General features: G+C 43.4%; 1 protein-coding gene across 1 annotated transcript in view; it reads left to right on the plus strand.

The window, feature by feature from the left end:
- MAB21L3 (mab-21 like 3) overlaps window positions 1-14927 on the plus strand; it is a 58388-nt gene extending 43461 nt beyond the window's left edge. Inside the window, 5 exon segments of the mRNA XM_057499471.1 lie at window positions 2437-2713; window positions 4106-4260; window positions 5733-5754; window positions 5757-5926; window positions 10274-14927. Coding sequence (XP_057355454.1) covers window positions 2437-2713; window positions 4106-4260; window positions 5733-5754; window positions 5757-5926; window positions 10274-10552 — 903 coding nt within the window. The 3' untranslated portion in view covers window positions 10553-14927.
- Window positions 14928-15801: the final 874 nt, after the last annotated feature.

Consider the following 15801-nt stretch of genomic DNA (forward strand, 5'->3'; position numbering starts at 1 on the left):
CCTTTACAGATGATAAAAATAGAGGTTTATAGAAGCCAAATGATTTAATCATGTTATAGTAGGCACTAAAGCCAGAACTCCACCCGGGGTTTCTGACTCCAAAGCACGTGCCACCATAATGATTTAAGTGAGTTCAGCACATACTCATTTATTAAGCACCTACTCTGTTGAGTAGGGCACTTTATAGGCTGGGGACTAGGTAAGAGGGAGCTCAGGACATTGGTGAGAAAGTCTGTTGGTTGCAGGTGGAAGAAGGGAGAAAGTAGAAGGGGTGGCCCTTAGAAACTTAAGTAGCTGTGCCACCCCTGTCCCTGCTGTGGCATCCCACAGCACCATAAGCTACCAGGACCCATATGTGACAGTCACCATGCATGCAACACTGTGCTGTGGACAACACTGTTCTCACAGAAATGAGCTCAAACTTACAAACTACCTTGTGGAACAGACATGACTTGATCTCGTTCAGAGATTGGAGAGGTGAAGCTCTGAGTCACTCTGAATTCCCATGCTCCTTTATCTTGATTTTTCTTATGGCACATAAGAGCCCTTTCCCTTGTATTAAACTTACACATATTCATGCCCTGTCTCTTCCACAAGACTATAAGTTCCTTGATTGTAAGGATCGTGCTTACTGATTGGTCTTTTCCTAGCACCCAGCATGGTGTATGGCCCACTCAGCTTCTGTGAATGATTGAATGAATGAATGAGCAAAAGAGTTAGTACCTGAATAAAAGACCATCACTGGTACAGCTCATTTCAAGGTTGGTGGGCACAAGGACCACCACAAGTTCTGGGACATGTAGATCTGGGGACATAGTCAGATCTTAGAAAATTTACCCTGGGATAAAAGTTATAAAATGAGATTGTATCCTGGAGTGTCAGAACATCATCTGCCCACGTCTACCACCCTGCCAATCCAAATTAGACAAATGTAGAACAGTGACTAGGAACAGAAACATAGCAACACTTTTCCTAGAACTATATCCTAGGAAATTTCCTTCTGTGGTCTCACTCAGAATTTATAGCTTAAAATATACTTACATTTATATATATCCTGTTCTGCACATTAAATTTTGAAAATAATTACAGTGAGGCATATAAAAATGGCTTTTGTTTTACCTTGGACCAAATTCAACATGTATTTATTAAGCATCATTTACATGACTAGTAACATTATAGCTGTGCTCTTGAATTCACAGGCATGTGGGTTCAAATAACATATAGATTTTAAATGCCATAGTTTGGAGTTTTTTACCCACTCTCTTTTAATCTCATCACCTTTCTGTGGACACTAGAAGCCTTGTGGACCCATCCCCTATAGCATCAAACTATTGTTCTCTGAGAATGAGGCAGAATCAGTGTTGCTGATTTTTGTGTTCAACCCTGAACTGGTCGATGACTAGGCTCTGGGCAAAGGTTAACCAAAGTTTAACCAAATACCACTGTCAGAACTTCCCATGGTAAGGAGGCAGCTCCTCCAGTGCATGGCTGATTGATGGGGAAAGGCACAGAGTGGAGAAGGCTGCCACGTGATGTGGTCAAAGGTCACGTGCCCTTTGGTGGTGCTGTACTGTTGACCCGTTTCTTCTACCCCTTGGACTATTGGCCTGAACTGGTTCCTATAGAAACAGAGTAGATAAACTCTGATTGTTTGCTTTTCTCCATAAACTTAGTTATCTGAGTAGCTCACATTGTCTCAATAAACAGGCTTTCACTGCACCTGTAATTTTGTTAAGTGTTAGTCATTAATACTGGCCATGGGTCACCAGTACAGTCAAAAAGAAAGGGAGGCATTTTACAGAATGCTTTTACCTCCTCTCCCATTCCTTTCCGCCCTCTATTTACACCAGCTCTTTCACCCTCCAGGTCATTCTTTCTTGACTGAGAGCCAGCCCTGGGTAGAAAAACAACTGTTCAACAAGCCATCAGAAGGCCCAAGCTCAAGTTCTGGCTACAACACTTACTGGCTCTGTGTCCTTGAGATCTCAGAGTCCCTCTGATTCTCAGGTTCCTCATCTGGGAATCATTAACAAAGCCACCTCATTGTGTAACTGTGAAGATTAAACAGCTAATGCATGAGAATTGCAGTGCTTACAATGTGGAACCCAGTCAATGCTAATTCCTTTCCCAGATTTTCCTTCTCCCCCCTGAACTTTAGGTGCCCTCTAGAGTTCCAGGTTAGGTGCAGTCGGTTTCCTTGCAGTCATGAAACAAGGACTCGGTGAGTTACCTGACCTGCCTAATGTTTCAGTGGGTTAGTGGCAGAGCAAAGACGGAATCCTCTGGCAACAGCAGGTGCAATTCTCTGTTTGCCTCACATTGCTGAGGGTCAGTGGTTAACTGGGCTGCCCTGTTCAGCAGGTCAGCTTCCCGAGGATTTCTGTGGCCTCCCAAATCTAGGACCCACACTCATTCTCTCTCCTTTCCTGACTCCAGGTTTTGGCCCCCAGCCAGTTCCTCATCACAGTCCCAGTGAAAGGTCTGGCCTGGGAGTGGCGCTGGCGGCACTACACCCTGCAGGGTGCCAGGCTCTCCTGCCCCCTTAGGGACCCCGAGGGCCTGCAGCAGTGGCTGCAGGTGGAGCAGTTTATGAGGAGCCTATGGCAGTGGCACCAGGCAGACGTGAACATCAAGGGGGATATTGTGCCCACTAAGGTCCTCCACGTGTTCCAGAAGCTGGTTGATGATGTGATTGGAATCTGTCACCTCTCGGGTGAGCTGATCAGGAAAAGTCCAAGGGCAATGTCTGGCATTTCCCCTTTTGCTCCATGTGGGTGTTATCTGAAGCTCACACCTGTGAATGAAGATAATCATGTGCTCTTTACATATGTTCAGCCCTCATAATGTGGACCAGTTGTTTTTTCTGCTGTGACACATAGAAGAATGGAATTCAAACTCACAACACGCTCCCTGGATTTAAATCGATTTCTGCTGCGGCACAGATAGCACAGGCTTCGGTCTATGCACTCTTTCCAGGAAGCCAGCTTAGAAACTTGGGTATTCTTTTTACAAAGCAAGTTCCTCACAAACCTCAGAGTTTTGTTAATGGCACATCTCTACAACACCCTCCAACCGACTACAGCACCCCAGTGTGTCACGTTTGGAAACCACCGATTTTGTACAAAACAGAAAACCCAGAAGCTATAAAGAACTTGGTTAGGTTTATAGTCCCCCAGTTTTTTAGCTACAGTATAATGTGGCATATGTGTCCCCCCTCACCCCATTTTGTTCACATAGAGTTAAAAGATGAATTTCAAACTGAGGAAAGAAAGGACTAATTACCTTAACTGTAAAAGAGTATAAGCCAAGAGGAAAAAGTATGAGCAGACCAATAGAAATAATGACAAAAAAAAAAGACTCAGAAAAATAATATGAACAGCTAGTAAAAATAAGAAAAAAATTGTGCCATCTAACATATTTCAAGAAATGTACGTTAAAATACTGAACAGGTTGAGATGAAGGAGTGTGAATCATGCTCAGTGTACAGTGGTGAGTGTGTGAAACGTGCTTTCATGCCTTGCCCTTGGAAGTGTAAATTGGTGCCTACTTTTTAAAGGGCAGTTAGTCCATTTTTATTTTTATAGTATGCTTACTTGGCAATTCAACAATTCCAGTACTAGAAATATATTCATGTGCATACAGAAAGAAACATGCCCAAGGATATCCACTGCCATAGGCTTTGTAATAGTAAGTAACTAGAAATAATCTAGATGGCTAACAAAGGACAATTAAATAAATCATGCTACTTCTGCCTAGTGGACTACTATGCAGCCTTTAAAAGAATGAAATATATGTACACACACAGTTATGAAAACTCCCAGGTTAGACAATTAAGTAAAAATCCAAATGCTCAATAATATGTGATTTATTTGTATAGAAAGAAAAGGCCTTAGATGTACATTTACTTGCCTAAAACAGAATAGTTCTGGAAGGTTCCATGATGGAAATAGCTCACATTCAGTGGATTTTACTATATATAGATGCTTTCATAGACTATTTAACACTTAAAACAACACTGTAGCGTAAGAATTATCTTCTACCTGTTTTTACAGGTGAGAAAACTGAAATTTAGAGATTAAGTAACATGCTGATGTCACACATCAAGTACGCAGAGTGAGCCGGCAGCGAGGGGCAGAGGCGGGGGGTGTGGGCCAGGAAGGCTGGTTCCGGCAGGGGCCCTTGTCTTCACTTCGCAACACTGTTAATAGTGAAAGTGCAAATAAGAGATTCAAACCCGGCCAGGTGGATGAGGTGCTGCCAGTAAATAATACTGAAGTGCCAGATGTCATCAGGCAGTTCTGATGAGACTGGACAGTAAGCTCTTCACCACACCCCAGCCGAAGAGAGGAAGGTCTTCCTTTTGACCCGGGTAACACAATGAATGAATGAGCTTCCATTTTCATTTTCGTCTCCAAGCGAGGAAAAACAAAATAATAGATTCTGTCTCCTCATACTTTTCTGTAATGAAGGCAAACAAACTACTCTATCTTCTGAATGAAGGTAGAACAGATTAGAAATGAATTCTAGTATATGAGCTGGAAAACTTTACCAGATGCATTTATTTTCTCTCTCTCCCTCTCTTTGGCTGGGAAAGGCAGCAGGGGCTTCTTTCCAAGCACTCGACCCTTTAAGTCAGTGGCTATGACAAACTTTGAAGTACTTTATGATCGCAAGGGCTTGTGATGATAAATACATGAGGCTTAATGGGTGGCAGAAACAAATGCCATCTGTGACACTGTGACACAGATACAAGACAGGTTAAGCCAAACTCCACTGAAGGTAGATGAGTAAATAAGGGCTGTCCTAAACAAGGCTTGGACTTCCTTTACAGTAGCCAATGCCATACCTTTTCTTTGTCTCCTGTGTCTCCTTCTTTGAGTTAAGACTTCTGAAAATCATCCATCGCCTTAAAAGGCATCACCAAAGCGTTGGGGCTGGGGAGAAGGAAAAAAGAAAAGCTCACCAACCGTGAGATGTTCCAGCAGCACTTCTATCAATGTGGACTTAGCTAATGGTCTAAGTTTTGACATACACACTCCACCCTCGGCGTGCTGCTGACACTGAGCACTGCCCAGCCCATTGCAAAGGGCTAGTCAGACCCACTGCTCCCCAGTTCCTTCTTTGAATGCTCATACTGAGCCGAGCTTTCTCCTCGATCCCCACCTCCTGGTCCGAGAAAGCCCAGTGGCCGCCATGTCTGAAGCGCTGGCCTTCTCCAGAAAGAGTGGAGTGCATCAAGGTATGCGTGGGCAGGCCCCAGCTCAACAGAGCAGAGATGCTCACAGCTTAACCAGCTGGGGCATCACTGACTGCCAACTGGCAATGGAAGGAAAACAGCTTTCCCTAGATCAGTGGTTCTCAAAGTGCAGGCCCCAGAACCCGCAGCAGCTCCTGACAGCCTATTAGAAATGCAGGTTCCTGGGTCCTACTCTGGACCTACTGAATGAAATGGAGTGGGCAGGGCCCAGAAATCTTTGAGTATTAAAAGCTCTCCAGGTGATGCTGGTTGGGCTCAATTTGGAGAACCAGTGCCCGAGGGAAAGCAGACACAGCCTCTCCAAGTATGTGTGCAAGTGCAAGGTGGCTTGCCCCAAGGCGCCCTCCGTGTCCCCCGTGAGATGGACTGCGTTCCCGGTGGTGGGGGCCCCAGACAAGTGGACTGCTTTGGAGGTGGCTTTCTACTCTAGCAAGCATCGTCCTTCTCGTCTCCCCGCTGTCTTCCTCTGCTTCAGTCGTTCGGGTTTGCCTTGCTGGCTGTTCCAGTTACCACTGACAGCTGAGCTTCCTGCGGGCCGAGCAGGTGCTGCTGGAGCAGCTGGATGAGGACGGGGGCTGCCGCAGGAGATGTTTTCAGGCCATGAGGCAGATGACGGAGGATGTCTGATGTCCAGGGAAGAGGCCTGTTATCACATCCCACCATCTGCAGGTGAGTGTGCAGGCTGCGGGCCATAGAGGGCCCCAAGGAGGCTGGGGTTCAGGGTCCCCTCTGTAGGACCAGGCCAGAGCCACTCAGAACAGGGGTGTTTATGATGAGTTCAGGATGGGGTTCTACTATCCTCATTTGCCATCCCACAAATTACCACTCAGTATAGAGATGCATAAGCCCGGACTACAAGTGTATGCACGCCACCCCTGCCTGGGCGAGCAGCCTCCTTCTCTTCCCTTCCCTTCCCTTACCCACTTGCCTTCTTTCTCTTTGTTCTTTTCTCATTCCCTCTTTTCTTCTTTCTCTACCTCTCTCCCACTGTCTCTCCCATCTGCTTCATTCTGCAAACCAACATGGGTGCCCACTCTGTGCCAGATACCTGCTGAGGTTCAGAGGTGAATTACATATGGTCTCTTCCCTTGAGAAACCTACACTCTGGTGAAATCTCGTGAGTTGCTCAAACCTTGGAGGAATTCATGTTCTCTCTGGTGTTATGACTCAGTCCCCACTGCAGCCCACGTGCAGCCACTCATGCACACACACACTCAGCACAGGGCAAACCAGGAAATGCTCAGATTACCACAGGAATATTGTGGCAAATCTGAGCTTCCAGGCTCCAGATCACAGGGCAAGGATTTCCCCTCGCTCTGCCAGCACCTGTCTCCTTTTGCCCCAAACCCAAATTATACATTCATGAGTGCCTTCACTCAGCAAATGTTTCCTAGGGGCCAGACCTGCCCCTGCCATGTGCGCTACACCTGGAAGTACCAGGTGAACAATCACGTGTTCCTGCTATCATGGAGCTCATGGTCTGGCAGGGGAGACAGACGTTGGTCAGAGGGTCCCACAAGTGCAGTGGGGAGCATCAGGGAGAGCTGCTGCATTCTGTGAGGGCTCAAGGCAGCAGAACCTGACCTGGACTGGGACAGCACTCCTTGCCTTCAATCACATTCCCAACTCTCTTTCTCAAATTTCCGACGACACATGGTGAACTGGGCATTCACAGGACACCATGTGCAGCACACGGGGGATTTAGACTCTCACAGAAAACACAGCCCAAGCCTAGCTAATATCTGTCGGGGAGCTTTAGCCCTTCTCTCAGAACTGCTACGCAGGGGTCACAGGTCTCTGGGGCAGCCACCTGTCTGTGTGATGCCTTCCTTGCATGCTCCTACTTGTGCCCCTCTCATTTAGTGGACAAGTATCTTCCAGCTCCATGTTGCTCTTTCAGCTCTGAAGTAAGTTATTTAAAGGCAACTGCTACTGAACACTTACATCTCTCCCAGTGCTTTGTACATAGCGGTTACTCGGTAAATATTTGTTGATCAAAGGAATGAATGAATGAATGACTTCATATCTTATTTAACCTTTTTTCCCACAAAATCCCTAGTCTTTGCTTTGCTTTCTTATCTTCCCTGATAACCTGTCCTCCCTGACCTGTCCAAGAATCAGTTAACATCTCACTTATACATACAGAGGCCTCTCTCCAGAGTTTCAACATTCTCAACATGTCCCCAAGCATCTTCCTCTAAAATCACACACCTGTTCTCCTCAGTCGAGGGCATGAGCTTCCTGCAGATAGTCTAATTCATTCGGTGGATTTAGCTTCTTGCTTGCTTACCTTTCTATAGGCCACACTAGGCAGAGGCAGAGTGAGATACAAATTCCAGTCTGTCTCATAGTAAAGCCCCTTAACCTTAACACACCGACTTCATTGCTTCACAATTAAGATGGATGGAAACAGTGACATTAAGTGGCATGAATATTTTAGGCAAGATTGAAAAGGGCCACCAAGGGCCTCCGAGCCCCTGACTGATCACTGAAATGCATACACCATAAGATTTACTCTTATTCCAGTGGCTTCTCAATCACTTAGAGGATTTTAAGGCAATTTTTTCAATTGAAGTTGCCTATGGGGCACAGTAGAATTGGGCATTCTCAAGAATGGGCATGTATAAAGAGGGTTATTTGTTGAGAAGGGTGGCATGTGCAGAAATAGCACTCCTTGGCTTTCCTCTGGTCCCCAACCCTTGGCCCAAGAGCCGAATGTTCTCACATCTAGACACTGGGATGGCCATGGCTGGTGACTATATGGTGTTAGAACACCAGCACCTTTTTTTTTTTTTGAGTGTGCAGGATCCTTGCCAAGGCTCTAGTCTGAGGGAACACAGAAAGAATTGGGTTGCAAAACAGCCTCAGGAAGGATGTGCCTGTCAGGTCCCCTCCCCTTAAGTCTGACACTGTCTGATGAGGTCTTTCTCTCCTCCCCAAAGCAATTTTCCATAAGGCAAGAGCCTACCCTTGATTGGCTCCTTTATTCCTACAACCACACAAAGGCACAGAGGCTTGATTATATATAATGGACTTAACTGTTTTGGTTTGCTTAGGGAAATAAAAGCTCAACTACAAGAGGAATTAATACAATTTTTTGTAGGTAGGTTATCTTGACTAGTGCAAAATGACTGCCAACTCACTTAACATAGTATAATCTAAATGAAAACATATTCAGTAGCTTGCTGTGAACCTAAAACTCCTCTGTTACTTTTTAGTAAAGACTGTTTTAAAAAGAGTCAACAGCTAAACCATAACATTAATTATTTCATTTAGTCAATAAATGTTTGTTGACTTCTCTCATGGGCCAGTTCCTCTGTTGGGTGCTACTAACATTAGAGTGATTATGGGTATAGTCCTCTGCTCTCATGGAGTTTACAGTCTAGTAGGGGACCACATAAATAAACATAAAAATGACCACTGCTGTGATCGTTGCTGCTTATGAGAAGTACACGTTGAAGAGAGTGTTCAGTGGGAGTCATAGAGGAATTCGACCTGATGGATGTGTTTCCTGGGCCAGTGGGGGAGGAAGTGTGCTCCCTGAGAAGGAGTCGGATGTGAAAGGCCCTGTGGTGAAAGAGGGCATGCATGAGGCCGGTGTGGCTGGAGGAGTGCAGGAGGGAACACAGGGCAAGACAAGGACAGAGACAGAGGTAGGGACCAACCTGTGTAAGCCAACACATGTTTAATTAACCAACAATGGGAAGACAAGAAACACAGATGTGTACCTCAGAACGATCATGTTGGCTGTAGTGTGATGGTGACAGGATGGTCACAAGAAGAGATGCAGCCTGGTTAGACGGTTGTCACAGAGGTCCAGGGGAGATGAAAGAGAAGGGTGATATTGGAGATGAAAGTAAGTGGGTAGATTTGGGAAATACTCAGGAGAATTGGCAAGACTTGACTAGGTGTGAGGCAGGGGGATGACTCCCAGGTTTGTATCTTGCATAACTAGGTGGATAAGCAACTCTGGAGGCAGACCAGGTTGTGGGCAAGGCTGTGAGTTCAGTTGGGACATGTTGACTGAGATAACAGTCAGATTTCCAAGAGATACCGAGTAAGAAGTTCAGGAGAGAAGTCTGGGCTGGAGAAAGAAAATTGCAGAGCACCTGTATTTAGTGGGGATTAGAGCTGCTGTTGTGGAAGAAGACAGTGACAGGAGAAGAGAATCTGGTACTGAGCCTCCAAAACTCCACACTGAGAGGCAGGCAAAGGGAACGATATGCCGAGGAGTAGCCATAGTCCCAGAGAAACCCAGAAAGCATGATACGGCCTGGAAGCCAAGTGAAGAATGACTCAAGATGGAGGGTTTGAGTGGGATAATCAGATTCTTCCAGAAGTCAGGTAAGGCAAAACCTGGAAAAGGCTTGTTGGATTAAGCAACATGGCCAGTGCAACTTAGGGAGAACAACTTTTGAGGACTGATGGCAGAAGAATCTCCATCGGGGAACTGGAGGAGAGGAAATGATGACAAATAATTGAGATGTTTCTTGATTTTCTGGAGAGCTGAGAGTTTGGGCAGGAAGACTGTGGGATTGGGTGAGCAGGAGAGCTTTGAACAGGTTTAAAGCCAGGGAGGAAGAGGGAAGTCAATCACATACAGCTCCCAGAAGGAGAGGTCCAGAGCTCTCCAGAGGGACTCACCCAAGTGGGAGGAGTGGTGAATGCAGAGAGGAAGAGAGAAAGATGTCCATTAGGCAGGACTGTATGGTTTGCAGGCATGAGGGTTTCCATTCTCCCCATAAAGTAGGAGGCAAAGGCATCTGCCATGGATCGCAGATTTAAGGAGAGTGGCGATCATTGGAAATATCAGTGCAGAGAGAATAAACTAACACAGAGGTGTAGGAGACCAGCCGGGCAAGGCTGAGAGTCACCTGAGGTCAAGCATCAGGAGCTCATGGCAGAACCAGCTTGCCCCAGGTGACTCCTTTCTCCCTCCTTCCAAGTCCATGTAAGCTCAATATATTGTCCTCAATGGCCCAGAACAATGTCTGACACCACCTCTTCCTTCCACAGACAGTGCTCTTTTGGACTTGTGAGAAATATCCCCGCTTGAAGGACTGGCAGATCTTCAACAAAGCATTCCTGTGCCTGGTGAGGAAGCTGCACAAATGTGTGAGCCAGCACTTTCTGAAACACTATTTCGTGCGAAAGAGCAACCTCCTCCCATATGCCAACTCAGGTGAGTTGGATGCTGTGGCCCAGAAACTGGCCTCCTTCCTGAAGAACCCCCACATCAGCCTGCCCTTAGGCTCCCCTGCCCAGAACTCTCTTGGACATTTCATTCTGGTTTGACCTGTTCATTCTCTGTGGATTGTTCCTAGGCAGATGCCAGGGTCCTGCCTAGGAGAAAAGCAACATGCAGCAGGGGAAATTACATCCACACAGTGATACTTAAGGGAGGAAAACTGTGCTTCAAGATGTCTGAATCAGGCCTCCCTGGAGCCAAGCAAGCATCTCTAGCTACCTCTTTTGGGGACGGCTCTCATCAAGCCCCTGCAAGCCATAGATTCTGAACCGATGACAGCTCTGAATTTATTTTCCTTTGCTCAGGCTCTGATTGTTTGAATGGGAGGTTGGAGACAAGAACCCTTTGAACAAACAGTAAAATGGACAAGGGCTTACCTGATAGGGATGACTCCCAAAACAGATAAATAGACAGGATTATTACAAATTGTAGCAAGTGCCCTGAAGGAACAGAATACTGAAATAGAGCCACAGATCCTTGAAGGCTGAAAATGCAAGCAGCTGAAGGGGAAGGAAAAGGGGCCAAGGGCAGACTTGGAGGGGCTGGCATGAGTCAGATCACTTGGCTTTGTAAAGCTGGTAAGGAATTTGCATTTTATTCTAAAATCAAACGTGTGACATTTGGCCTCTTCTGGAGCAGAAGGGTATCATGATCTGATTTGCATTTTAAGTGCCTGTTCTAGTGGCTGCATAAAAGGGGCTTGGGGATCCACCTAAGAGCATGAAGGCCCTTTTGGGCTCATGCATTTAGAATTTCACTGGGACCTCAGTGCCATACACCCAGTGCAGTATATTAGCCAGGAATTCTAGATTTCTTAGGGAGATCAATAGTTTATTCTGGCACTTACTTATGCTTCTCAACTCAAAGGAATCCTTTATTAGAACATGTTCCCCCAAAACATAACAGTGAAATTCCCAAAAGCATGAACTGATTTTTTTTTTTCAAGAAAAGTCACATTTAAAAATAAAAACAATTACTTTTTCAAAAATACTGTAACCACATGATGGAGCCCCTGGTCTGTCACATAGGAAATCATCATTTCAAAATGTTGGGAAAAACATCCTTCCAAACATACAGTAAATTTATAATTTTTGAAAACATGAAATGATAAGCAAACCAGTGTTTTGTTAAGTCATCAAGCTTGCATTCAAATTGTCATATTCTTGGATTTTGAGAAAAATCATTTTTAAGAAGGTGGTAGATACATAAGCGTTATTTTTTTTTAATGATGAAACAGCTGAAGCGAGTTTTAAAACAGATGTACAGTCACGGAATGCCAAAAATAGTGAAAGCTGACTGCACCGTTGATTTGAAATGTGTGTATGTATATGAGAGGAGTGAGACTGACACACTCCACAGTCTGATTCCCAGTAAATTCTTCCCACCATTCCCTGTAGAGCTGTGGCTTTCAGGGAAGTGGGGCCACCTGCCAGATGGCCGAGTGTTCCTACTTGCTGGCCAGCAGAGGGCAGTGAGAGACTGCGTGTCAGAAGAGCCAGGGTCTCACCCACACTCCTCAGAGCCCAGCAGGTGTCACCCTCCTCGGACCTTAACTTCAACAGGGAACCAGGGACAGTGGGTTTCAGCTGACGTTAAACTGTTGACTTTTCCTGCCATTTTGGCTAACCATCACAGTCTTTCTGCCTAACGCTCAGATTTAAAAAGGGAGCCCATGAAAGATAGTTCATCCATTCTATTTCCCGAGACAGATTCCACAGCTCTGAAAAACTTGGTAATGTTACTCCTTTGTTCTGATTGGCTTTTTGGTTTTTCCTCTTCTCCATTCATCTCCAGTCTTCCAGGCACAGGACTGTTTCATGGTGGGATGGCTGGTGCTCAGCTGCCACCTGGGGTGACAGCATTTGCGCCCCAGCTCTGACACTAACTGCAGGCCTGCAGGGTCTGTTCACCCTCTCTCCATCTCCATTTTCTTGTGGGCATTGTGGTGGGCTGAATTGTGCCCTCACAAAATTCATACTTTGAAGCCCTCACCCCCAGTACCTCAGAATGTGACTGTTTTTGGAGATAGTGCCCTTAAAGAGGTAATTAAGTTAAAATGCAGCCATTAGGGAACTGCCTTCCCTAATCAGATAGACTGATGATGTTCTTAGAAGAGGAAGACACCATGGTCAAGGGTGCAAAGAGAAGAGGCTGTCTGCAAGCCCAGGAGAGAGGCCTCAGCAGAAACCAATACTGTGGGCACCTTGATCTTGGCCTTTCAGCCTCCCAAACTGTGAGAAAATATTTGTCTGTTGTTTAAGCCATGTAGTCTGTGGTATTTTGTTATGGCATCCCTGGAAAACTTACACAGGCATCATAAGAGCATATATACCTCACCACTTTGGTTAAGGGAATAAATGGAATAATGGATATAAAAACTCTTCACTTATTACCTGCCATGGAGTAACTGTTGAATAAATGTTTGACATTTTAGCCTCCTGCTTCTCATGGCCATTCCTCTGCCTCTGCTATTTCTGATAACTATCCCCATATATAAGTAAAGAAATTTAAAACTGTTACAAGGAGAACATGCATAATATCGTACCACAAACCCCATAAAGCTGTATTTTCCTTTGTCCCTCTTGCTAAAATAGAGGAAGTATCTCTCCTGATTTCTCCACTTGCAATGGACAGATGCTCCCAGCTTCTCAGGGACATCTTTACATTTACTTCCTATAGCGTCTCCCACATCCTCCTGCAACTGTCTCCTGCCTCTCTTCTCCCCTTCACTGTCCAGCTTCCTGAGGTACATGCGTCACCACTGCCTTTGCTCATCATACTTTTATTTAATTGTGAAAATATCATACATTCAAGGAGTCTAAACGGTTTAAAGAATAATAATGAAATGAACTCAAATATACTCACTAGATAGACTAAAAAACAGTATTTTGCGAGTACTTTAGAATGTTCCTGTGTACCTCTTCTGTTCCCTTTCCCTCCATCCCTGACATAAATGATCATGATCTCAAATTTGATAGTAGTCATTCTGCTTTTCTTTGTAGTTTTGCCACCTCCCGTACTTCATTGAACCTAAGCCCCCAACAATTAGGAGATGCATTATTTCATGTCTAAGAAAGAAAACATCCTGTTAAATGTAATTGCAAGACACCACTGATTATAAGCCACATCCCATTTTTAGAGACATTAAAATGTTAAAAAATGTGTTTTAGAATGAACAAAATATGACTTACATATATCCCACTGTCTTTTTAATGTGCCTGTTTCTGAGCTTTATATGAATGGAATCGTGCTGTATGGTCTTCTGTGATTTGCTTATGCCCACAGTATGCTTTTGAAACTCTCCCATGTGATTGCAGGTGACAGTGGTATGTTCCTTTTCACTGATGTATAATATTCCACTGTAAGATTATGTCACTTTATGTTTCTGTACTTGAACATTGGGGTTGTTTCCAGTTTTAGTGATTTGTACTGTTGTCATACATGCCTTCTAATGCAAATCAGTTTTAGTGATTTGCACATTCTTATGCATTACTTCTAATGCACTCAAGTCTTTTAAGGGAATGTACACGAGTGAAATTACAGATTTAAAGAATATTTTAAGAATATATGTATGTTTACATTTACAAGGTCATGTCAACATATTTTCTGAAGTGGTAACATCATCTAAATTCTCCATTTTAGTGAAGGTGAATTTTCAGTGGCTTTCTCCATTATAATGGAGCACATTTTGTGTCTTTTTAAGAAATCCATCCCATTTTTAATGTCATAGAGATACACTCCTATATTGCTGTCTAAAATTGGATAGTTCTACCTTTCACCAGAGTTAAGAAGTGCTCTCTGTTTTTTTTCTATTCAAATAAAATCGAGATAATCCCATTGTTTGCAAGTTTGGTAAAACATCCAAAAAGCTGACTGGGCCTTGTGTTGTGTTTGTCAGAAGATTTTAAACTATTATTCATTTTCTTCTGGGGATAAAGGTTATTTAGGTTTTCTATTTCTTCTTGAACAGGTATTAATTTGTATTTTATCAGAATTTATCCATTTCATCTGTTTTCAAATGTAGCAAAACATTATTCATAATATTTTATTGTTAGCAATTTAAATTCTGATGCATCTTTGCCCATCTTTTTGATAAATCTGTTAGAGACTTATCAAAGAATCAATTGTTAGTTTTGTTGATCTTATCTATTGTGTATTTGCTTTCTGTTTCATTAACTTCTGTTTATATCTTTCCCTCTACTTTCTTTAGCTCTATTCTGATGGTTTTTTTTATATAACTTTTTAAGAGCTTAGCTCAGAAATCCTGTTATTTTCTTTTCTAAGTATATAAATTTCCTGTTAATATAATTTTAATGGAATTGCACAGGTTTTGGTATATTGTATTTTCATCTTTGAGTTCTATTTAGTTTTAAATTTCTACCCATTAAATGCTTAGTTCTTAAAAAGTAATATTTTCAAATATACTGTGTTCCCTAGTAATGTTTTTGTTACTGATTTTTAACTAAATTGCACTACCGTCAGAAGGAGTGGTCTGAAAGGCCCTAATCCTTTGCTACTTAGTGAGGTCAGCTTTTTAGCCGAGCACATCTTCATTGTTTCATGTGCATACAAAGAAGGCACGTAAGTTTAGATGCAACATTCAAGAAATGTCAATTAGATCATACACTGCTCAGATTTCTATATATTACAGATTTCCTTTTGGCTGCATTTTCTGACACTTACTTGGAGAGTTGTTTTAAAATCTCTCATTAGGAGTGTGGATTTTTCAATTTCTTCTTACAATTCTGTCAAAATTTTGCTTTATATGCTCTGAGACCATTATTGTTAGGGACATACAGGTTTAGAATTTGTATATCTTCCCTACTAATTGGAGATTTTAGTGTTATAAGGTGACCTTTAAATTATTGAAACAATTTTTGCCTAAACATTGGTTTTGTCTGATACTAACATAAGGACAACACTTAATTTTGGTTATTAGTTATCTAGTATATCTTTCTTCATCCTCTAAGTTTCAATATGTTTGTATCTTTATGTTGTAGATAACTGTATCTCTTGTAAATGGCTGGTTTTCTAAAAAAAAAATCCCATCTGACAGTTGAGGTCTTTTGACCATGTCTATTTACATATGAGCAACAGAATTTATTGCCACTCTCTTGTTATTTACTTTCTATTTGACCCATTTTGTAAATCTCTGCCACTCTCTCCACCTTCTTGCCTTTCCAAATATTAAAGGTATTTTTTTCTTTTTTCATTCCTTTCCCCCCCCCTTCACTCGTTTGGAAGGTCCATATGCTACTTCTGTACTTTTAATGGTTACCAAGACTATTTGTCCATA

Source organism: Manis pentadactyla, chromosome 4 (assembly GCF_030020395.1).
Source record: "Manis pentadactyla isolate mManPen7 chromosome 4, mManPen7.hap1, whole genome shotgun sequence".
Classification (NCBI taxonomy): Eukaryota; Metazoa; Chordata; class Mammalia; order Pholidota; family Manidae; genus Manis; species Manis pentadactyla.